Genomic DNA, 23,536 nt, shown 5'->3' on the forward strand with positions numbered 1-23,536 from the left:
TCGGATATGTGTGGACCCCCCCCCCCAAGTACTTCCCACCCTGCAGGGCCACAGCTGCCCCCGCTCCAGGCGAAGGGGGGGGGTAGGCTGACCAGACAGCAGGTGTGAAAAATCAGGATAGGGTGTGTGTGTGTGTGGGGGGGGGTAATAGGCACCTAGATAAGAAAAAGCCCCAAATATCGGGTCTGTCCCTATCAGATCAGGGCATCTGGTCACGGGGGGGGACTTTTCCTAGCAGCCCCCACCGCTGAGCCGCGGAGGGAGGGGCCGAGGCTTCCGCTCAGCCCTGCCGCGGGGGCGCTGCCCCGGAGCCGGCCCCGCCCCGCCCCTCGGCTGGCTCCCGGCGGCGGGTTTCAGTCGCGGCGCGGCGGGGCTGCAGGATGGGGCCCGGCTGGCTGGTGGGCGCGCTGCTGCTGCCGCTGCTGCACCTGCACGTGGGGGGCTCGCAGCCCGGCAAGGTGGGTGAGCGCGGCCCGGGAGCCCGCCCGGGGCTCCGGCCCTTTCCCGTCACGGCGCCCATTGACTCAGAGCGGGCGGCTGCTGGGAACCCGGAGCTGGGGGGGTGGGGAGCGGGCCGGGCGCCCGCGCTCGGCTCAGCGCCGCCCGCCGAGTCCTGAGGCCTCCCGCACCCCCCTGTGTGGGCCAGGCCCCTCTCCCCCGATTGCTTGGTTACTCCTCGCCGTAGGGCTGCAGTCATTCCACCGCCCCCTCCCCTCCCCTCCCTCCCCCCGCGAGCCCAGCGGCCAGACGTGGGGGGGACCGTCCCAGCTTCCGCAGCTGGGTGCCCCAACCCGTGGTGCCAAAGCGCCCCCCCGTCCCCCCTTTCCAGTGCACCGAGCTTTGGGTGCATCCTGCTCATTCTTCTTCTGCGCATCGCGGCGCGGCTCGAAGGGCCCCTCCGAGGTTGCGTGCTGTGCAGAGCCAGTCTCCTGCCCCCGAGAGATGAGCACATCTGGGGGCTGGCGCGTCTGCTCTGCACCAGAGAGAGAGACGAGAGATTGCTCATTGCTTTACTGGTATGACTACGTGCAGGCCTCAAACGGCCGCGGCTTGTGCCCTTCGAGCTCTGCAGCCCCTCAGATCCCAGCCAAGTGTTAACACTGTGCAGCGTTGCAAATGTCACTGCTTTTTTAAAAAAACATTGTTACCCTCGGTGGGTTCCCTGTTTGGGGAATCCGCTTTAGCACTGTATCCGCTTCCTTAGGCTGTTTGCTTATTTTGCACCGACGAAGTGCGCCCTGGCAGGTGCAGAATAAAAATCTGCACATTATTTACTGTGTGCATTAAACAGGAACCTTTGGTTGTACTTGATAAGACTTTAAAATCTGCCCTGATATACATAGAAAAGTCCTTTGATTTCGATCCACAGCCTGATTTGGAGCTGCAGCTGGGACCCTTCCACTTTCTGTTATGCTTCTGTCTAACAGAGCACATAACTTTTCAAGTAAGAAACCTTGGAAAGGCCATTTTGACTTTGAACGTTGTGTTTACACGCTATATTGATTTATTCCTGGCGGTGGACTTTTAGCAAGGATAAATACAATGACGGTGGTGGTGTACTCAGATACTGTGCAAGGGAGACCATATAAATACTTGAGATCTGGGATACTCAGATCTCAGTGGTTCAGGAGTGAAATTAGCAATCAACATTACCCGAAAGAGCTGTAGTAGTGTGAATTCCTTGTTTCATTTACTGTAGTACTATTCATAGTCAAACAGTATGACAGGGGAAATACTCCTGTTTTTATTTTTATGTATATACACACACAATTCTCGCAGCAAATAAGTTGTTAATTTAACTTTAATTGGTTAATAACATACTAAAAGCATCCTGATGGGTTTCTGATTTAATTAAATACAGGCACTGCAAGAGCCTCAGGAGAAACATTAAAGAACCACTTGTGGCTCTTGGGCTTCAGTCTGAGCATCACTGCTTCAGAGAGAGAGTTTCCGTGAAGCTTTGTATGGACCTGGTCTCGTGTTCCTTGCACACCCCAATCTCCCATAGTCTGGGATGCGCAGAAAAGCCAAGATTTGGCTCTCTGATGTTTATTTATAGCAAATGTAGCAGTCTGGAGACCAGACTGATGTTAGTGAACAGGACTAGGAATCTGGAGAAAAGAGCACCAGAAAAACTGAGATATTCAAAGAGCTGATCCAAGCAAATGTAGGTAGTAGGGGAGGGACCTGGATGACAGGACCACAGTGAAGGTGAGATAGGGGTGAGCTGCAGGACCTTGACACTGATCTGCATGCACAGTACAGTAATGAGGGATCTGAGGTGTCATTTGCCTTTCTGATATTTAGGAAGAAGTGATTTTGTAATAGTTTTAGTGACCTCTGGTTCACATGTTTAAAATATCTATACAGTATAGCGAACACTTTATATAGGCTAAGGCATCTTGGCTGATGTTCTCTGAATAGGTACAGAATTGGACGTTCATAATTTCCCTCCATCATGCTGATATGTACGTTTGTCTTAGTTATTTCAAGATCTAAAATATTTCCCATGTAGGGGAAGCTTTGATGGGTTGTGCAATTTATTTCTGTATTTCTTTATATTAATTTAGGGTTTATAGGATGAAAAGCTAAAGTGACCAGACAATCAGGGTGTGTGTGTGTGTATATACACATGTACACACACGGAGTTACACAATGGTATTTTATATATATTACACCTGCAGTTATACAGTGGTATTTTAGAGGGACTGGATACCTTGGTGGATTGGTAACAGTTTAGCAAGCTTTTCAGCTGTCGTCTTCCAGTTTGAATCTAGCCCAGGTAAGTAGTGACTGAAAGCAGTTAGCATTTGGTTGCCAGTTTGCCTGCTTTGTGTCTTAGTCTTGTGGTGTGTCTCATCACCAAAATCCTCACAATTAGCCCTGCTTGTGCCCCTTGCTGGCAGCTTCAGCGAGGCCCAAGATTGACTGGGTAATGGATAGTGAACTCCTTTTTCACTCCTACACATGGTCCCACACTGGTGGCAGAGAACTGGGGAAGCTTTCACCATCACTGCCCATGCTGTACCCATTTTGTTGTCATATAGGGGTATTTGGTCTTTTTGGGGCTGTGAATCTTGCACCTTTCATCAGCAAAAAAATAAAATCAATAAATTGCATGCAGATCTGGAAAAAAAAAAAGGTCATTTCAGAAACATTGCAGCCACCATAATGATGTGGAAAAAAGAGATCTTCTGCCCATTATTGCAAAATGTGATCAGTTCAAAGAACCGATGCATAGTGGGGCTAATGAAAGCTCAGCATTTTATTTGCTGGCAAGAGGGTTCAGTCAGGGGAAGTCAGCAAAGCAAATAGCTCTTGAATGACACACTTTTTCTTGGTTTGTTTTCCTCATTCAGTCTGAGATACTTGAAAGATTCTTGTCAAAGTCTGCACTTACCCACAGGAACTGAGCCTAAATCTTGCCGTTTAGAACATTTCAGTCAACCAGTGTTTTTAATAGAAGTGGTTTCAGCAGCCCACAAGGGCACATGCCTTTCACTGGCAAGCTGAGTGTTTCTGGTCTCTCCCCGGTGACCCATCCTGTAAGTGATAACCGGTTTCTGAGGAATTTCCATTTAGATCTTGGCAGGATGAGTGATGACCATGATACAAGGCCTGGGCAGCTGAGAGATGGGAATGGAGGGGGAGGTTGTTAAAAACCCAAAGCAAGAGGCTCAGGATAACCGTGCTGATTTCCCCAGCTTGTCTCACCATTAGGTCTAGGGGCTATGTGCCACTGCTAGCTGGTGGTTGCACACATTTTCATTTGTGCTGCAACGATGAAGGAGTTCTGTGGCTAAGAGACTGTAAACAGAGCTGTGCAAAGCCATTAGTGTCACAGGGAAAACAGGAGGATCGTGCTAGAGGGCAGGACGAGGCAATGGGTTCAAACTGCAGCATATCGAATTTAGATTGAATCTCAGGAAAAGCCTCCTTACTGTAAGAACAGCAGGAGAATGGAACAGACACCGAGGGAGGTCGTGGAAGTTGCTTCACTGGAGGTTTTCAAAAGGAGGCTGGAGAGCCATCTGCCTTGGATGGTTTAGCCACAACAAATCCTGCATCTTGGCAAGGGGTTAGACTGACCTTTGTGGTCTCTTCTAACCCTGTGATTCTGTGTTCAACATACTGGCAAAAAATGTCACTCTAATGTTTGCAGTTTGTTTGATCCATAGTCATTTTTTCCAGTGACAGGTATGGGAATGTTGAGACTACCAGGCCTGCTGTTAGTTAGGTTCTTCGTACAGCATCATTTTCGGAATTCCTTGTATCTAGAGATGGGCCCAAGTTGCCAAGTTTGGAGCCATCTGTGAATTTTCCCAAGTGCCATGGATACAGGGTTTGGGTTTGGCCGGGACGGTTATGTCTAGATTACAATTAAAAACCTGTGGCTGCCCCATGCCAGCTGACTCAGGCTTATGAGGCTTGGGCTAATCATCATCATGATATTCCTATTACGCCTCTGACATTTAGGGCAGTGACGAAGCTCCTCCACTCCTGTCTCTTTCTGTCAAGTCTTTCAATGGCTCCCCAGCTGAGCCCCACGTTTTTCAGCTCGGCTGCCACAGCTCTTCATCATGTTCTTTTCAGGCAGCCTCGTTTTCACGTGCCTTCAGGTGTCCATCTTATTGCTACTTTGGAATCAGCTTCCATCCGAAGCACATGACTGATCCATCTCCAATGCCTCCTGGCAGTGATGGTGCTCAGATCCTCTTGGCTGCACTGTGTCAATAGATCTTGGTTTGAGATTGTTCTGGACCAAAAGATACGGAGGATTTTTCTGAGGTTGTATGGTATGAAGACAGTTTGGACATGTCATACTTTCTCATTCCCCAGCATTCTGCACTATAATGTAGTGTTAAAATTACGCAGCTCTGATAAATCTTGAGTTTGGTTTTGGTGTTGTATTTTGATGATTTCCAGACTGTATTTAAGGTCCTGAAGGTGTTCCTGGCTTTACTGATTCTGTTCTGGACGTCCTGGCTTGTTCCACCGTCCTGGATGATGGTGCTGCCCAAGTATGAGAATGTTTCTACATTGGTGAGAACATAATCCTCTATCCGTACTGGTGATGATGAGGCAATATTAAAGGTCATGATATCTGTCTTATTGAGGTTGATTTTCAGTTCAATTTGCTGGCTGAATGCATTGAGTTGAGTTGTTTTTTCTTGTATATGGTGTTGGGTATGTGATAGGAGAACGACATCATCTGCAAAGTCCAGGTCTTCAAGGGATGAGAAGAGTGTCCATTTAAAACCTCTTGGCATGACTTCTGTTGTACTCTGCATTACCCAGTTGATGATGATGTTGAAGAGAATTGCAGACATGAGACACCCCAACGTACTCCTGTTTTGACTTCAAAACTGAGCTTTCTGTGATCAATACTGCATGTAAAGTTGAAATAGAAGCTTTTGATGATGTTGATTATACGGAAAGGAATTCCATATGGCTGCAGAATGCGCCATGGGCTGGTCCTCTGAATGCTATCAAAAGCCTTCTTAAAGTCTATGAAATTCATGTAGAGTTGCCATTGCCAATCTGAGCACCGTTCTATTATGTTTCACAGAGTGATGATCTGGTCTGTGCATCCACTCCCTTTCCGAAAACCAGCTTGCTCTTTTCCAAGAACGCTATCAACTGCCTCTGGTATACGCTGGACTATGATCTTACACCGTACTTTACCTGGCACAGAGAAAAGTGTGATACCATGCCAGTTATTACAATCACTGAGAGTTCCTTTCTTTGGTTTCTTCACTATATCCCCACTGGTCCACTCATCTGGCACTTTTCCCCTTTCCCAGACTGATGTAAATAGAGCAGCCAGGATAGATGCTGGCTGCTAATTTAGGATTTACCTTGAACAATTCTGCATTCAAGTTATCCTTGCCAGGAGCTTTCCCATTTTTTAGGTGTGTGGCCTGAGCCTGAGCCCAAATCTCTATGCCACAATTAAACAGCCCCTTAGCTCGAGCAACTGGCACAGGCCAGCTGAGGTTGTCTAATTGCAGTATAGACGTACCCTTGGAGAGAACCAGCTGCAAAATTCAGATCCAGATCCCGTTTTCTCCCAAGGACGGGACTATTAAGATCTGGGTTTTACCGTTGGCCCATCTCTTCTTGTATTATTTCCTCTTTGTTTCCCTGGTTGACATCAGGGGTGTGGGTATTATGCAGAGAAATTGGAGTCTCAGAAGGAGCACAGTGCATTATATGCAAGAGGAAGGAGACCAGAATAATGCGCTAACGCCCTTTGTATGATTCACAGTTCAAATTATATTAAGCAGGAGTTAAGGTTGTAAGGGAGAAAATCTAAATAGGACACTGTAGTTTAAAATACACAAACGCTGCAGAGCCAGGAAATTCTATATTAAAAATCCCCCAAATGCCACATTACAAGAAGCCTTTATGAATGTTTCCCCTTAATTTTGTATAACCAGAACTTCTCCTTTTACGCCCTCTCTCTGGGTGATCTCGTCTCCTCACATGATTTCGTCTGCTATCTTCACGCTGGTGACTTGCTTGTTGTCTTCTTCACTCCCACTCTTCCCCTCGCCATCCAATCTTACATCTCCGCCTGTCTCAGATACCTCTTCCTGGATGTCTCACCATCAGTTTATACTTAATATGGGCAAATCTGCTTCCTTCTTTTTTTTCCTCTGCAACTTTCTCCGACCCTCTTCTCTGCCAGTGTTGACACCAGCATTCTCCATGTGCTTCGGGCCTTTTGATCTGGTGGTCATCTCTGATTCCTCCCTCTCCCTTACTCTGCACAAAATGGCAACTGCGTGTAATATCTACCCTCTTTCTCATGACCCTTCTCATCTTACATTGTAAGATTTTAGGATTAGGGACCATGTCTTCATATTTGTTTGTCCAGCTCCTGTCATCTCGGGTTCCAGATCTTGATACGGGCCTCTGGACGCTCGGGACTTGTCCACACTTAGAGTGCTGCTGTAGCGCTTAGTGAAGACGCTACCTATGCCAACGAGAGAGCTTCTCCCATTGGCATAGGTGCTCTGCCAACGCGAGAGGTGGTAGCTATGTCGCAGGAGAAGCCCTCCTGTTGACACAGCGTCGTCTACACCGGGAGTTCGGTTGGCATAACTGCGTCATTCAGGGGTGTGGATTTTCCATAGTTATAGCAGCATGAGTTTGTAGTGTAGACCAGGGCCTAGTCAGTGAAATTGAGTGTTGTATCAGCACATGCACAGATATAGTCCCATCGGAGAGTAGTGAAACTTTAAGGTGCTCGCCAGTATCAGAATTAGAGAAAAAATAATACAATTTCATAACTGTTCTTATAAAATTCCACATAGGTGTTGTTAACATTTACTGTGAGCCTGCATGTACAAAGTTTTTGTATATGTATGCCCCAGAGCAGTATAAGTCTTAGTTAATATACACCAATGATGGTTAGTAGAGCAAGATCATAGAAAACGAACAGGATATGTGACTAAAATCTCAAAAGTATGATTCTCACCTTCAACATATTGTTGAATGTTGGTATTAGAAGATGTATCATCAAAAGTAAACCAAAGTTAGCTATCGGCAACAAATCAGAAAGCCACTGACAGCTGTGGTCTCTTAAGCATCTGTCTCTGGATCTGATATTACAGACTAGATCAAGATACAGTATTATAGACAAGGACCAGTAAAGAAAATCAGGTGGCTTGTAGGATTTATTAAGTATTGTTGATTGGATTCTGATTTTGTCTATGTCAGACTAGCTCTGCCCCTTGGGGTTACACCAGGTTTACATCGGTATGACAGCGATCAGATTCTGGCCCTGCATCTTCAAGCCAGACTGTGGGCCAGATATTTTTGGACACTTACGTTGTTTTTGTGGATTATAAATGAGTTCCGTGCATAATAAAGTTTCCTGCTTTCCTAGTTTATGATGGGGAAAAATGTGCTTGGATACTATAGTGATAAGAGAAGCTAGAAAAAGAAAATCCATAGTCGTAAGAAAGAAAATAGAGCCGTTTTTGGGGTTTTGGGGGCTGATGGTCAGGGAAGGAGAGTTGTACTGTCCATTGCTATCAGAATATGCCAAGCTCCTAGTTTATAGGGTGAAATTCACCCTTGTGCAGAAGACCCCACATTAAATAGTTCAGAGGCCTTGTTCTGGCCCTCTTTACTCCTAGAGAGTACAGGATGGGTGAACTATTCATACAGTGGACCCAAAAACTTGTCTTAGAGCAGGGGTGGGCAAACTACGGCCCTGGGCCATATCCAACCCTTTAGATGCTTTAATCTGTCCCTCGAGCTTCCGTTGGTGAGCGGGGTTGGGGGCTTGCCCTGCTGTGGCACTCCAGCCAGGGAGCGGGGTCGGGGGCTTGCCCCACTCCGTGTATGCTGTGGCTCTGCACAGCTCCTGGAAGCAGCATGTCCCCCCTCCGGCTCCTGCACATAGGGGCAGCAAGGGGACTCTGCGTGCTGCCATCACCCCAAGCACTGCCCCTGCAGCTCCCATTGGCTGGGAGCCACGGCCAGGGGGAGCTGCAGCGGTGGCACCTGCATACGGGGCAGCGTGCAGAGCTGCCTGGTTGTGCTTCCACGTAGGAGCCAGAGTGGGAACATGCCAGTGCTTCTGGGAGCTGCTTGAGCTAAGTGCCACCCGGAGCCTGCTCCATGACCCCCTTCCGCGCCACAACCCCTGCCCCACCCTTGATGCCCCTCCCACCCTCCAGACCCCTTGGTCCCAGCCCAGAGCCCCCTCCCGCACCCTGAACGCCTCATTTCTGGCCCTACCTGAGAGGCCCACCCCCAACGCCAATTTCATGAGGATTCCTGTCCCGCCATACAATTTCCATACCCAGATGTGGCCCTCGGGCCAAAACGTTTGCCCACCCCTGTCTTAGAGCAGTGATGGCACTACGTGATTTTGAAGAGCTCACTGCTTTGAGTGTAGGTCTTTGGGCCTGGTTCCGATCTCAGTTACACGGGCGCAGCACCCCTTGACTTCAGTGAGAGTTGCCACCATCTGAAGGCAGGATTTGGCCCTGACAGTATTTGTCCTCCAAATTACCAGCTCAGTTATTTTAAATCAAGCTCTATATTTTCCCCTCTTGCTGCTGAACAGACTGCGTCTCTGAACCACAGTCTTTTCCATAGCAACAGGTTCTGATGTTAGAGTGTTAGATGACTTCATTGTGGTTTACCTACAGGCGGCAGTTCCTGTTTAAAATCCTCCACTTGACTCCTTGAATTTGGAGACGCGTTTTAGTGGAGTGTTACCCGTTAGTGCTGTGTAGTGACGCCCAGGGCTGAAATGGAGACGTTTCTGGCTAGGTCCAGGGTTTAGAGAAAGTCAGCATCAGACTAATACCTAGCACCTGCGAAGTGCTTCACGTTGTGTCAGCGAGGTGCGAGCCTGGGAGTGGCCTGGGGGCAAATCTCCCTGAATGTTGGGGAGGACCCTTCTCTGAACTTCTGAGCTGGTCAGTCCTCCCTGTTACATGGAGCCTACTCAGTGCTTCCGTCCCAAGCCCCTCACGCTTTGGGGAAGGGTGACTCCCAATCTGGATTTGAACTTTACGACCCAGGTCCACCTCTAATACGAACGTTAGGGCCTGGATTGTGGTTGGGTGTGTGAGGAGGGTGAGCCTCCTCCCATCAGGCCCAGCAGAGAGGCCAGGCACCGTTGCAGTCCCTGGGGTGCCAATCCCCCAAAGGGGGGCAGGGAGGAGATGGCTCAGCTCCATTCTGGGAGTCTTTGAGCTCAGGTGTGTTTGTAAATATGTGTTTTGATGAGCTACCCGCTGTGGCCCTGGTTGTTACAGAAGCTGCTGCTAGGTCCCTCATAAGCCTGTGGTAGGTTAGAGCAGAGGCGGCCAACTTGAGTCTGAGAAGGAGCCAGAACGTATCAATGTACATTGCCAAAGAGCCACAGTAATACGTCAGCAGCCCCCCATCAGCTCCCCTGCCCCGTCCCAGTGCCTCCCACCCACTGGCAGCTCCGCCAATCAGCACCTCCCCCTCCCTCCCTCCCCACACCTCCCGCCCGCCGCGACCAGCTGTTACGTGGTGTGCAGGAGGCTCTGGTGGGGAGGGGGGGAGAGCGAGGGCACGGCCGGCTCGGGGGAAGGGGTGATGTGGGGGCAGGGCCTGGGGCAGAGCAGGGGTTGAGCAGTGAGCACCCCCCCGGCACATTGGAAAGTTGGCGCCTGTAGCTCCAGCCCCGGAGTCAGTGCCTATGCAAGGAGCCGCATATTAACCTCTGAAGAGCCGCAGGTTGGCCACCCCTGGGTTAGACCATCAGATTGCTGGGAGTCTGTAATACACCCTGCAGAGTGGAATGCGCTGTAAGCATTTGTGTTTTTAACTCCATAGGGACAGAGTCCTGGGTCTCTGACTTCTTGCATGTAACCTCTTGTGCTCTGCCTAATGTCCTGGGCATTGCCTACTGTACCGTACTTCCCCTCCCTGTGTACTCGGCTTGTCCCCGTTTGTCCTGCTGATATTCCAGCACTGTAGCAACATGCCAACGTTTGTTCAGCTAATGTACAGAGGTGGCAGTAGAAAACAGTTATGAAAGGGCGAATCAAAATCTCTGGTGTAAGTGTCTCTGCCTGCTCTTGGGAAATGAGTTTTGCTTCCACTGACGACATTCAGATGTTTCCATTCTGTTCGTACGAATCTCTGAAAAGTCTTTCCTCCTCACATGCTACTGTCTAGTCTGAGCAACTCTAAAGTTGACCCTAAGTATTCAGTGCAAGGTTCTTCTCAAACTTGTCTCGTGCCAAATTGTTACTCTGGGTTATGATTAACTTGAATCTGGGATCAGATTTTATTCCTGAGTGATGGTATGAGTCACATCAGCCCATGAAAGGGTTTCAGATTTACAGCATTCTTTTTCAAGTGAAGAGTTTATTTTCATAATACAAGTTAGGTGCTGTAATTAGAGGTACAAATTAAAGCAGAGGGAGAGATGACTTGCACAAAAATTGGGTGGAACTGAAAAATTTTAGGCCAGACCCTGGCCACTGCTGCACCTGTGTTCTGTCACTATCCCAGTGGAGAGCTGCCATAAAGCCAGTGGATCTGAGGATTTGCCTGGCATAACAGCTTCTACACTCATCCTTTTCTGGTCCCTGGCATAGGGGGCAAGGGTGGGAAAAGGGGAATCATCCTGTGGCCAGGTAACATAGCTTTAGGACAGCTAAACATCAAATGAGAGGCCTAATTTTGTCCTTGCACAGCAGATCTGACTGAGTGTTCTTAACTGTGCCCTTGCTTACGCCAGAGTAAATAAGAATTAATTCCACAGAAGTTTTAACAGTGAGATTAGAACCCAGCCCATTGTATTCTGCCGAGAAGTCAAGTCCAAAGTGATAAGATTCTTTTTAGTTTAGTTCGGGATTAATTGACAATTTCTTAACAGTTAGTCAGCAACAGCCACCACTAATCAGATAAACTTTGTGTGATCGTATCAGTCAATAGATGCACCGTGTCAAGCAAAATTTCTGAAAGGCGGATGTGAACCCATTGAGCAACAGGTTTTTCTGTCTCTCCACCGCTTCCAGGGCAGTATTGCAACATCTAAAAGACAGTGCAGAAAATGAGACAAGACCGTGTCTTGCTGGGAAGCCTCACCAGCAGGATAATTTATGATGTGGTTTGTTTTATTTCTCTCTCTCTCACTCTCTGTTTTTGAAGTGAAGGTTTAAGATTTAAAAAGTTCCTTAGGTGTGTTTGACTTAATACTGTTCACCATGACCTGACCAGAGAACTGCAGCTCCTGCACTCAATTGGCCGCCTCTTATTAAACAAGGGAAGAGTTTCAACTAAAAATACTGTGGCCAGCAGCGAAGCCTTCAGAAACTATTTTCCTTTGCTAGCTTTTGCAGCAGAAGTGCTGTCAGCTCACATTTGCAAATGGTGTGGTTTCTCTATTACTCGTTACTCTTCCTGTGAGACTGCTATAGCAAGCCCAGCATTAACGATGAGCGCTGAACCGAGACGTTTTTGAAAATATTTTTTTCCTTTTTATATAAATGAGAATAATAAGAATGAATCAAGCCGCCTGGTGGTGAAAAGGGGCTGCATTGTCTGCCTCAGAGTCCCCAGCCCTTGACTGTAGCTCAGGAAAGGGAACGTGCTCACGGCTTTTGGAGCCTATTATAGCAGGAATGTGACTCCTTTAAAACTGGCTTTGTTCTTACGCTACAAAACTTGAAAAATGTTTTGTGCCTCAGGCCTGACCAAACCTATCGTCCAGGAACTATGAGAGATGAAGCGTGGGGCCAATATCCTAGTGAAAAACTCAGCTGTCGGGAAGGTGGGATACCTACCAAGGTGCCGCTCAGCAACTCCCCTTTTCTATCAGCCTCTGGGGTGTAGGGATCTAATACATTTGAAGACCTTCTGTGGCTACTGAAAGGGAGAAGGGGCTTCCTGTCTGCTCCACCCCGTCCTGGAGCCTCGTGGATGTTGAGGGGTCTGTGCTATTCTACCCTTTCCCCGAGAAGCCTGTCTGCTGTAAACTGTATTTGTGCGTGGTTGGGTGCTGGTATGGGGCTGGGGACTCTGCTTCTCTATTCGTCCTTCAACCTCTGGTTTGGGATCCCTCCTGCTCCCAGTGAATGTGCACATTGGTTCAAAGATGTCTCAAGTAGCTGCAGATTGAAAGTGTCCTGATTCAGGTCAGTTTCTCAGCCACCCAGAAGGTCTACAGTATTTTGAAGAGCCGTTGTGAAACTGACCAGAGTCCTGTCAATGTCGCTTTGCGACAGATGCAGGAAGGCAGCCTACTATTGCTTTACATTCACTAGATTTTCTTCACAACCACCGTAAGGAAGGCTACGATTTAATCATGGGTATTTTTTGTAAAAGTCATGGACAGATCCTGAGCAGTAACCAAAAATTCACGGCCCGTGACCTGTCCGTGACTTGTACTATTTACCTCTGACTAAATCTTAGCTGGGGGGCAGGGCAGGGGCACATGCTCGCGGGGAGGCCTGCAGCATCAGCTGCCAGGGGCCATCGAGACCAGCTGCCAGGAGCCCCCCAGGGCCGTCCACCCGCTGTTGCTCCCGCCGCCCCCAGGACTGCTGCTCAGGTGGTCCCAGGGCCAGCTACACCAGCGGCTGCTCCGGTGGTCCCCGAGGCCAGCTACCCGGGGCCGCCCAAGCAGCAGCCGGTGCGGCTGGTTGTGGAGCTGCTCCATCAGCCCTGTGGCAGCTGCTTGGGCGGCCCTGGGGTCAGCCACACCGGCTGCTGCAGAAGTTGTGGCGGTCACGGAAAGGCACAGAATCCGTGACTGACACGGAGCCCTAACCATAAGTATTAGAAACCCTTTTTTCTGGAAGTGAAAACTTACCTTTGACAGAAAGGAAGGGCTCAGCCTCACCTTCACTTGACAGGACTCGCATAGTCCCACTGAGGGAGATTGCACTGTCTAATGGTGCTGAACTGTCTCCAAGCAGCGTCTGAGGATGGAGCGATATGAGGGGGCGCAAGTGCCCTCTACCATCTCAGTTCCTTCCAGCTGCTGTGCCAGATGGAAGCCAACCACTCCAGTCTGTTCGGATCCGGGGTGTGCTCCATTCCTGGGGTTTGTGTGTGTGTGAATGCAAAGCTTGTTGCGCTGTGTCTGGTAAAGCACTGGAGGCGAGCTGCACCAATAGCATGCACGTGGAACTCCTGTTTCTCAGTTTGCGTCATGTGTATGCACAGTGGTGGCTTGTTGTGAACCAAAGGTGTTGCCTTCTCAGAGGGCGCGGTCCTTTGCTTTACTGCACAGCACTGGCCCTCCTGGGATTGTTTTTGCTATGAATTGTGGGAAGCCAGGGGGCTTCAACTTTTTGAGAAATCCCATGTCTCCACCATCCTGTGCCGACTAGCACCATTTTTTAATTGTTGTCGGCCAGCATGGACCTGGCAATGCTCTGCTCTGCTGTGGTGGTAGCTGTGATCACACGGAGTCTGCTTGGGGTGTATTTTTAAGCACTCAAAGCTGGACCAATTTGACTTCGGAGACCACCTGTCACGTCGCCAAACAAATGATGTGGCGGCAGCAGTGGGAGATTGAGCAGCGGTGGAAGCAGGATGGGAGCGCGGAGGAAGAGAACACCAAGCAGCTGGTACTAGAGGACCGGGTCCTGGATCAGCTACACACTATGCAGTGCCATTTCTGGGCTCTGGAAACCAGTGTGGATTGGTGCGGAAGGATTGTTCTGCGGACCTGGGATGACCAGCACTGGCGAGAGAATTTCAGGATGGGATTTTTTTGTGGGTGTAAGTGATGTGTTGAGCTGACTGCAGAGGCAGCATACCAATCTGTGCTCCCCCATACCTGGGTCACCACTGTCATTTGGAAGCTAGCCACTCCAGAGTGCCACCAGTATGTGGCCAACCAATTTGGTGTGGGGAGATCGACTGTTGAGGCAACTGTTATAGGGATGTGTCATGCCTTGGAAAAGATACTGTCGCACCAGGTTATAAAGCTGGGTAATGCTCAGAAAATTATTGAGGTTTTGCACCAGTGGGGTTCCCAAACTATATTAGGCACACGGGTTCCATCAGTTGCTCCCCGTACTAGGGCACAGAAAGGGGAATTTCCGCAATGGTGTTCCAAGGGCCGGCTGGCCGCCGTGGCAGGTTTACAAACATAAATGTAGGGTGGCCAGGAAGGGGCTGTGGTGATACAGCTGAGCTCTATTTATCCACAGGAACCCTATGGGCATTAATGGTGGAGAGGTTTCTTTGGTTATACCTTGGCTTATCCTCTGCTTCCCTGGTTAACGACGCCATTCATAGGCCTCTTGGACGAGAGGAAGGAATCTGCAGAACGGAAGTGGAGAGTGCCGTTGGCCCGTGGGAAGGGAGATGGCGCAGTTTGTGGAATAGGTTCAAAAGCCGCTGAAAAAAACCTGTGCTGCCCATTTATAGCAGCACATTGCGTTCTGTGTGATATTTGTTGGACTAAGGGAGAAACCCTGCAAGACGAGTGGGAGTCCGAGGTGCAGACACTTGCTCGGCACTTTGAGCAGCCACCGAAAATAGAAAATGGAAACACCCAGGGGATGTTATTAGGGATGCCTGAAAATGTGCAGCTTTGCATCCAGCTGTCGGCCCGTGGAGGGAGGTGTTTGGGTTGACGGTGAGCTGGGTGGTGTAGATTACGGGAGTTGGAAGTCTGACCCTGCCTGTGACTTTCCCCCTTCGTGTGAAGGGGCTTTTGGCTTCAGAGCGGCGGTGAGTTATAATGGATGAATTTTAAACTAGTTTCATTAAGAGCCAACCAACATTAATGTAACAAATCAAAATAAAGTTTTTAATTGAACCAGTATTAAAACAACTGTTACTTGAACATACATTTAACAAGCCAAGCTACCAGCTGTGAACTGTGGAAAAAACATTAAAAATAGTGCAGCCAAAACTGAATGTGCAGGGTATGGCAGAACGGCTAAGGGGGGTTAGAGTCCGAGGCGGGTATATGCCTTCGCTTTTCCTCCTCTTGTCTGCAGGGCTTCTGGGGTGGAGAGTCACCTGCCAGTTAGCAGAGCCAGGGGTCAAGCCAGAGTCAGAACCAAGAATTGAAATGAAGGGTCAGAGCTGAGGGCAGAGGCCAAAGGCCAAGCCAGAGTCAGGGTCGTAAGTTGGAGGCTGGGGCCAGAGAAAGGTCTGGCCACTGAGGATTGGAGGCAAAGTGTAAGGGCAGGAGGAGGGGCAAAGATCATGGTGGGAAGAGGAACAAAGGCCGGGGTGAGGCAGGAGCCAGCGGCGGAGCAGGAATCAGGAACAGGTTTGGATGCAGGAAGCAGCCACAGCAGGATAACATCTGGTTGCTGGGACAAACTTCCTGTGTCTTCTCCTGGCTTAAACAGCGTGGTTGGACCAATTGGTAGAGCCGGGCGATCCTCCAATCAGAGCTCCCGTGAGTGGTGCCTTGACTGGGGCTATCGTCCTAGTGGTTTCTCGGCCCACCAGATATCAGTAGGCTTTGGGTGTTGGCCAGGATGTAGCGGCTATCTCGAGACTCCTAAGCCTGGGTTCAAGACCAGGGACGTCACATAGTGGACATCTGCTTTGCAGTGTCTACAAACAGGTCTTTAAGCTGGTGGCAGGCCACAAGAGCTTACTACACCGATTACTTCTTCCCTGATGGCAATGAGCTCCAGGATCTTAGCACGGCTCCAAGCAGCAGCACCAGGTGTGTCGTGTGGGTTGTGGAGTAGGATTGCTGTAGTGTCACAAGAATGCTGATACACTTGACTCCAGGAGCAAATGGCCAAAATCTGGCTCCGTGCCAGCTTTTAAATGGGGGGAAGGGTTTGTCTTGGGAACTTGAGACCAGGGCAGGGGAGGGCACAGGATGTGAGCAGGTCAGTAATGTGGGATAGCTATTGGAGGCACGCAGGGATGCCAGCTGTTGCTTGCACACTAACAATAGTGCAAATTAATTCAGTTCTCCACAAACTTAGTCCACTTCACAAGAGGAGTCCAGATTTCAGGTGAAGTGCAGAGTTAATGCGCTGTGATGCACTGCATCATTGGTAGGGCTCGTGTTTTAGAAGCGGATTAACTCTATTTATATGGTTCAAAAGCCCCACGTAGACAAGCCCTTAATGTCTTGATAATGGTTTAGTGTAGTTACAGTTGAGGGATCTGTACAGGTAGTTAACTCGGTTCCATGTTATGGTGTCGGTGAAGAAAAAGAAGAAGCGGAGAGATGTGCTTTATGTACGTTAGGTGTCTGAAGTGCTTGGGATAAGGCCACTCTCCTTCCGGATGTTCTATCTGCTGGACTTTCACGCCCAGAGCTCCCGAGGAGAGGCAGAACGGATTGCAGGTGCTTCTCCTTAAGAGAGGTCCTTGAGGCTAAATCCACCCGGTTCTGGGCACAGGCTGGAGCCAAGGTCCAAGAAGCCAGTCTTGCTGGTGATTGCCACGGGCTGAGTGGATTTTCTGAGCCCTGTTCTCAAACACTGCTAAAAATAAGGGCAAAGCATTTCTACCAGCTAGAAGAAAAATAGTGGGGTTCCCTTTAAATGAAAGTGGGAAGTGGATATCTCTGTCAGACCCCGAAGAAGAGACACAATGGAATATGAACGCGGTTTTTTTTTTTTTTTTTTTTGGCAAGGAGGAAGGATATTCTTATTGCCGGTCTCCAAACAGGCTTGTTCCTGCTTTGATTTCTCTTTTTATCCATGTTTTAAGGCACGTCTCCAAGTTTATCTAAATCTTACAATAACAATTGGGTTAATGAGATTTCTGAGTCTGACGGAGTGGTCTTCTTACTCTTCATTGAATTAATGACTATTAAGTGCTTTCCGAGCTGTGCCCTTTTAATGTATCAGGAAACGCCTACACTTTTGCTGCCCAACAAAAAGCTTTCCTTGATTATTATTTTTAAAGACACAGTGAACTTTTTGTGGTTGCTTTGAGAATAAAGGGCCAGATTTTCAGACATTTGTCCATTGAAGTAACTGAAACTGTGCCAATTTATACCAGCTGAAGATCTGGTCCAGAGTGTTTTATGATTGTTCTGTATTCATCTGACCTGCCATATATATATAAATAAAATATATAGGTTTTAAAAAAGGAGACTCTCAGCCAGCCACTTTAGAGGCATCACTGTTGTCAGAGGCATCATTCCTGAATTTTCTTTTGATCGGGTTTTAAACAAAGAGGTTTCTGAAGTCTGCAGTGGTATCAGAAAGTACTGACAATGATAAAACCACTTCCCGCTTTCATCTGGTGGCCTGGGTTTGATGGCACTGGTTCTTTGCCGGTAGGGACAGAGTCTCTTGCCTGCACTGGTGTTGCTTGGATGTAATTAAGGGCTGCAGAGGAGAGGAATTTAGGGTCTCCTCCAATGTCTGTTGAAATCAATGGAAAGATTTCAGTCCATTTCAGTGGTGCTGGAGCAGTTCCACAGTTAATTCTGTTGATGTATGGGCGAGAACATACTCCATCTCACTCTCCCCCCGCAGTGATGGCTCACAAAGCCTGAGAGGAGTAAAAAGTTGTAAAATTGTACCTTTATTTTAAAAAAATGAAGTTGGGAGGTACGACTCTGAATGCACACAGGGAGCAGAACTGCGGAGTAAGAAGGTGCCATTGTCATGTATTCACTTTTAAACACTAGAACCACGTGTCAAGCGGTGCCTAGGGCCTGCTGCTTGGGGCTGGATTTTATTTTGATCACAGCTGATTTTGATGGACTGTGGATTTTTGACCAGGAGTGTTGATGATCAGATTGTTTGTTTTGTTTTATTTGTTTGTGCTATGAAATTACAAGGAAAAAATTGCCGAGCAGTGGTTTACAAGCTGCACAATTTATTTTTGTGCGTAGTGATTTGTCACTAGAAAGTAAACAGTCCACAAACTGCAGGTCTAGTTAAATGCAAAGTCATCATGAAAATGAAGGAAGAAGGCCCAGTTCCTTCCATCTATAAATGTACTGTGGTTTTGTTGTGCGTCCTAACATTTTCATCACCAGAGTGGTGTTGAAAAAGTTAGAACTGTAACATGATGCAAAACACATTCTCCTTTTGATTATGCAGCGTTGCCAACGCTTATGATTTTTATTGCCAGTCTTGCAATATTTGGTGTGTTTTGTTGAAACCTCATGTACTGGACGCAAGAGACTGCATGTGAATCTCAGAGCTCATTTTTTTTTTTAAGAATTACGTTTCTAGCCTTAGATACGGAGGTAGTTCGATAATACGAAGCAAGTGCAGCCTAACGGCTTAGAAATCAGAAGGCAATTGAAAAGAACTCCCAAAATTATATTTTGTAACAAATCAAGAGATTTTTATCTTATGATTTTTTTTGGTGCCCGACTCCTGATTTTTTGAATGCTTGCAATTGGTAATACGGATTGTTAAACAGAAGAGATGGGGTCAAACTGTAAAATCTGGAACTGGATTCAGGTCAGATCTCAAACTTTCCCAGTGTTTGTGGTAGTTTAATATTTTTGTTCCCGATTTGGGGGCATTACCGAGATAGTCCTGACTTGTGATGTTTGGATTCCCTGAATCTGAACTTTCCCGAAATCTAGGATGGGAGGTGTGGATGTTTGCAGCCTTTTGCCGTAACATGGAGGGTGAAAACATTGATGTTAATGGGGTCAGGATTTCACCAGGAAATTTTAGTGGCATTTGGAGTCTCGCTTGCAAAGGTTTTGAGGTTTATTGGGGGGGAAAAATCTCTCTCTTTTAAAAAATAGCCTCTACTGTAATATTACTTTTTATCAACCCATAAGAGAAAGCAAGTTATTAATATACACAAGGATAAGGGTTAATGAGGATACAGAGATAAATACATAAACATGCCTGAAATGACTGGATTTAACTTCTCTTCAAGAACTATAACATGCATCTGCTAGAACATAGGACAAGCTTCTGCCCTGGCTGCAACTCAGTGGGGTGTAAGTTAGGACAAAGTCTGGCCCGTGCTGCTCCACAAACAGAGCTGGCCTCAGCTTCCTCTATCTGCTGGGTCATGTACTCAACAGCAGATTGAAAAAAAAGCTGGCTGCAAATACATTGATTCTCTAGCGCTGTATCTTCAATTTCTGCTTTGTTGTTTATTTGTATTGAGCTTGCAGCTAGAAGCCCCAGTTAGGGGTCTGTACACACATACAATGAAACGACATTCCCTGTCTCAAACGGCTGTTAACCTTTCAGTTTTCCTTTATTAAAAACCCCAAAACACACCAACAACATGAAGGGTCATAATATGCTTGCATCTGACAACTTTTCCTTTCTTTTTCCTAGAATTATTTGTTGCCTTATACATGGAAGACCCCGGAGTGCAAAGACCCAGACTCTGAATACTATGAAGAAAACATTAATAAATGTTGCAGCAAATGCTCTCCAGGTAATGGATTTAGGTTATTTATGACTATTACTGTGCAAGGCTAAATTCATCTGATTTCTGGATAAATGTGGTGTGCCTGCAGAGAGAGCCAGAGGAGCTGCTGATTTTTGCTGCTTTAATATACTCCCAGCCATAAGACCTTGTATTGTTGATCCTGAGACCGTAAGAAACATTTTACTGCAGGGCCTGGAGCCAGTTGCCTGAATTACTTCTGGCCAGGGTTTACCAAAGGGCTCATCCGGTTGGCTGAACCTTTGAATGAGTCTGGCGCCAAAGTGTTATCTTGCATGATTTGGATCCCATGCCAGCTGCAATGTGGCAGATTCAGCTGTTTCGTGGTGAGGCGTGGGGTTTCTTGGGAATTTGCTAGGTTCTTATAAGTGAACAGATGCCGTTTCCCCTGCCAATTTTTTGAGAATTAATCTTTTTATTAAAATATTTGTAAAAATGTATTTTCATACAAGGAAAATAACATATAAAACTAATTAAATCAGTGGCACTGAATCCTCACCCCCAATTTAGTATTATTTGCCAATGTCAGCCCGAGTACAGTAATAGCCAAAACACTGTTAAGCCCTGTGTGGGGTACGATTTCGTATTTGTACAATATTATTAGGTACAATCTAGCTCTGGGTAGATTCAGTTATTCTATAATTGTTCATTATGGAGTTAGGTGCCTTTTTCCTATGAAGCATCTAGTGCTGACCACTTTCAAAGACAGACCACAGGGACCACTGATCTGATTTGCCGTGGCTTTTCCTATTGTTCCCACTTACGCCTACTAAGAAATGAGGCAAGTGACTAATGTCAAGCCAGGCCTCCACCTATACTCCAATGATATTTAGTAGTGACATCATCTTGGTAAGTATTTATTCAGCATAGAAAGCTTTCTTTTGGTTGCTGGTGAAGACATTTTAGTTGCTGGTTGTAATTCCCATCATGTATTTTGATCATATGGGTATAAAGCCTAGGGAGAGCTCAGAACTTTGGTGGGTATGTTGTCGTTACAGAGATGAGCCATCAGAGTTATTCTTACTCCCCTGGCATTTACCTCACAACATGCTGAGCAAATGTTCTTTGTCTCTGTAAGTGCAAAGTTCCTGTCGCAGAGATTTGGATGATTAAGCAGGAAACAAGCATGTGCTGAAGCAGCCGAAGTGGCTCGAATTGACCAAAAATGTCAAGAACTAACGTCTGGGTTTCCTGTGTTAGAAATGCAATGGAGGAAAATGTCATGATTCATAATTAAACCTTCACACTCTGGCAGTAAATAGCGATCACGCTCCGGTGGCACCCTCTCCCCTTTATTATAATATTTCACAATAACAAGCCCAGGATTTGGGGGCAGTGCATAGAAAACTGAAAGTCTCTGTAGTTGTCGATATTTGTGAAGTTGAACAGAAGGATTTTTCATGTTGATTTTATATTTAAAAAAAAAAAAGCCCAGACTTTTAAAGGTATTTACTCATTTTTGCCATCAGCATTGCAAAGCCTACATGATTTAGGAGCCTAGGTCACATTTTTAACAAGGGACTTAGGCACTTTGGAGCCTAAATCCTATGACTTGTCAATGAGATTTAGGCTCCTAAATCAGTAAGATGTTACAATGCTGAGCACAGTGCTGCCTCTAAATGCCTTTTAAAAATCTGGGCCTAAGAACCTAAATCATTAACAGGATACATGGAGCCAAATTAGAAATTGTAGATAAAATATATTTGAAAACCAAGTATTTGGAAATCATTTCCTGTGTTACTGAACTGCCAGAGCCTGGTTTCATGGTTCCCTGTGACTCCAGTACATCATAGAATCATAGAATATCAGGGTTGGAAGGGACCTCAGGAGGTATCTAGTCCAACCCCCTGCTCAAAGCAGGACCAACCCCAACTAAATCATCCCAGCCAGGGCTTTGTCAAGCCTGACCTTTAAAAACCTCTAAGGATGGAGATTCCACATCACTAATCCCTAAAATGGAGATTCTCAAAGGAGGGGCCAAAACTGGCTACGAAGGCTTTCTTGGCGGGGCCTTGTTGTTCCTCTCATTGAGCAAGCATGTCCTCCAGCGTGTTCCTGTATGCTGTGCTCCTATACCAGATACGGACTGGCTACAGAGCGATACACACCAGATGTGGTCAGTGTAAAATCCTTCAGTGCTCACCTGAGTTTAGCTGAAATAAGGTACAGTAGAGCCTCAAACTGACCCGTCAACCACACCCCTCACATGGAACCAGCAGTACGCCATCGGGCAGCAACAGAGACAACAAAGCAAATGCAGCTCAGTACAGTGTTAAATGTAAATTACTAAAAAAAGGAAAGTTTAAAAGAGAGATTTGACAAGGTAAGGGAACTTTCCGTGCTTGTTTCAGTTAAATTAAGATGGTTAAAAGCAGCATTTTTCTTCTGCATAAACAACGAGGAGTCCGTGTGGCACCTTAGAGACTAACACATTTATTTAGGCATAAGCTTTCGTGGGCTAGAACCCACTTCATCAGATGCATGGAGTGAAAAATCAAGTTTCAAAGCTGTATTAAGTCAATGCTGAGTCTCACCACCTCCATTCCTGAGCTGCTAGTAAGGCTGAGGTTCTACTGTATGCCACACACAACGCCACCTAGTGGCTAACTAATATAATACAATTTAGCATTTCATTTCATCTCCCTTAAACTTCTACATTCCTACCATTTTACAAAATTTACGCTATCCCACTGTTTTTGAAGTTCAATATGGAACAATCTGTTAAGTGTCTCTGAGTAGTTTTGGTTTTCTAATTAAATGTCCTGAATGCATAGCAACTTCGTCATAAGGAGATTCATTAGCTGCAATGACTGGCTGTGGTCTGTTTCGAATCTGTGTCGTCTTGTTCTGCATCTGCCATCTGTAGAGTTGGCTCTGTTGATTGTTCTTTCAGAGGAACAGACTGTAGATGTCAACAGTTTCCATTGAACTCTCCGCTGTTGGAAGGTCTTAATTACATATGATCTGACCTGATTTCTCCCCCCTCCCCCAAACAGCTGGAGTTATCCATTTCCCCCGCCCCTCCTCCTTCCCCCCCAGATTGAGAGGAACGCGGTCACCAGGTTCTAGACTTGGCAGTTCTCTAATGAGTGACATCTGTTGTAAAAGTGTTTGCAAGCTCTCTTAGCCTTTTGTATCCAATTTCGCCGCCTCTTCATGTCTGGTCACTTTGGAGATCGATTCTTTTCCCAAAGTTGGAACAGTAGTTTTGAGCTGTCTTCCCATCAGGAGTTGTGCTGGACTATATCGAGGAGCAGCTCTAGGTGTTGATCTGTCGCTCAGAAAAACAAAGAATGAATCTTCCCGCTGTAGGATTTTATTGGCTGTCTTTACAGCTCTCTCAGCCTCTCCGTTTGCTTGTGGGTAATGTGGGCTGCTATGATCAAAATCCTATTTTGTTTGGAACGACTCACATTCTGCTGCAGTGAATTGTGATCCGTTTCCCATGACGAGTTGTTCTGGAATACTGAAGTGAGCAAAAGTGCACGTTAGTTTTCTCAGCAACACTGCAACATGTTATGTCTTTCAAGTATGTTATTTCTGTTGGAAAAATTATCCACGACGACTAGGTGGTAATGTCCTCTGAATTCACATAAATCTGTGGCTAGTCTCTTCCAAGGTCTCTCTGGTAGAGGTGGTGTGATTAAAGGTTCTTTGTGTTGTGTTGGTGTGTTATGTGCATGCAAACGTT

General features: G+C 46.9%; 1 protein-coding gene across 4 annotated transcripts in view; it reads left to right on the forward strand.

Moving 5' to 3' along the window:
• The first annotated feature begins 239 nt into the window (after positions 1–239).
• The window catches only part of TNFRSF1B (TNF receptor superfamily member 1B), a 37,658-nt gene continuing 14,361 nt past the window's right edge, over positions 240–23,536 (forward strand). For 2 of the 4 annotated variants that reach the window (XM_044996002.1, XM_044996003.1), the window contains exons 1-2: positions 241–458; positions 19,731–19,833. In XM_044996002.1, the coding sequence (XP_044851937.1) occupies positions 381–458; positions 19,731–19,833 (181 nt within the window). In that variant the 5' untranslated portion in view covers positions 241–380. Of the gene's footprint in view, positions 459–19,730; positions 19,834–23,536 lie in introns of all 4 variants that reach the window. The other 2 variants (XM_044996001.1, XM_044995999.1) reach the window with 2 other exon arrangements.

The sequence above is a fragment of the Mauremys mutica genome, chromosome 21, assembly GCF_020497125.1.
Source record: "Mauremys mutica isolate MM-2020 ecotype Southern chromosome 21, ASM2049712v1, whole genome shotgun sequence".
Classification (NCBI taxonomy): domain Eukaryota; kingdom Metazoa; phylum Chordata; order Testudines; family Geoemydidae; genus Mauremys; species Mauremys mutica.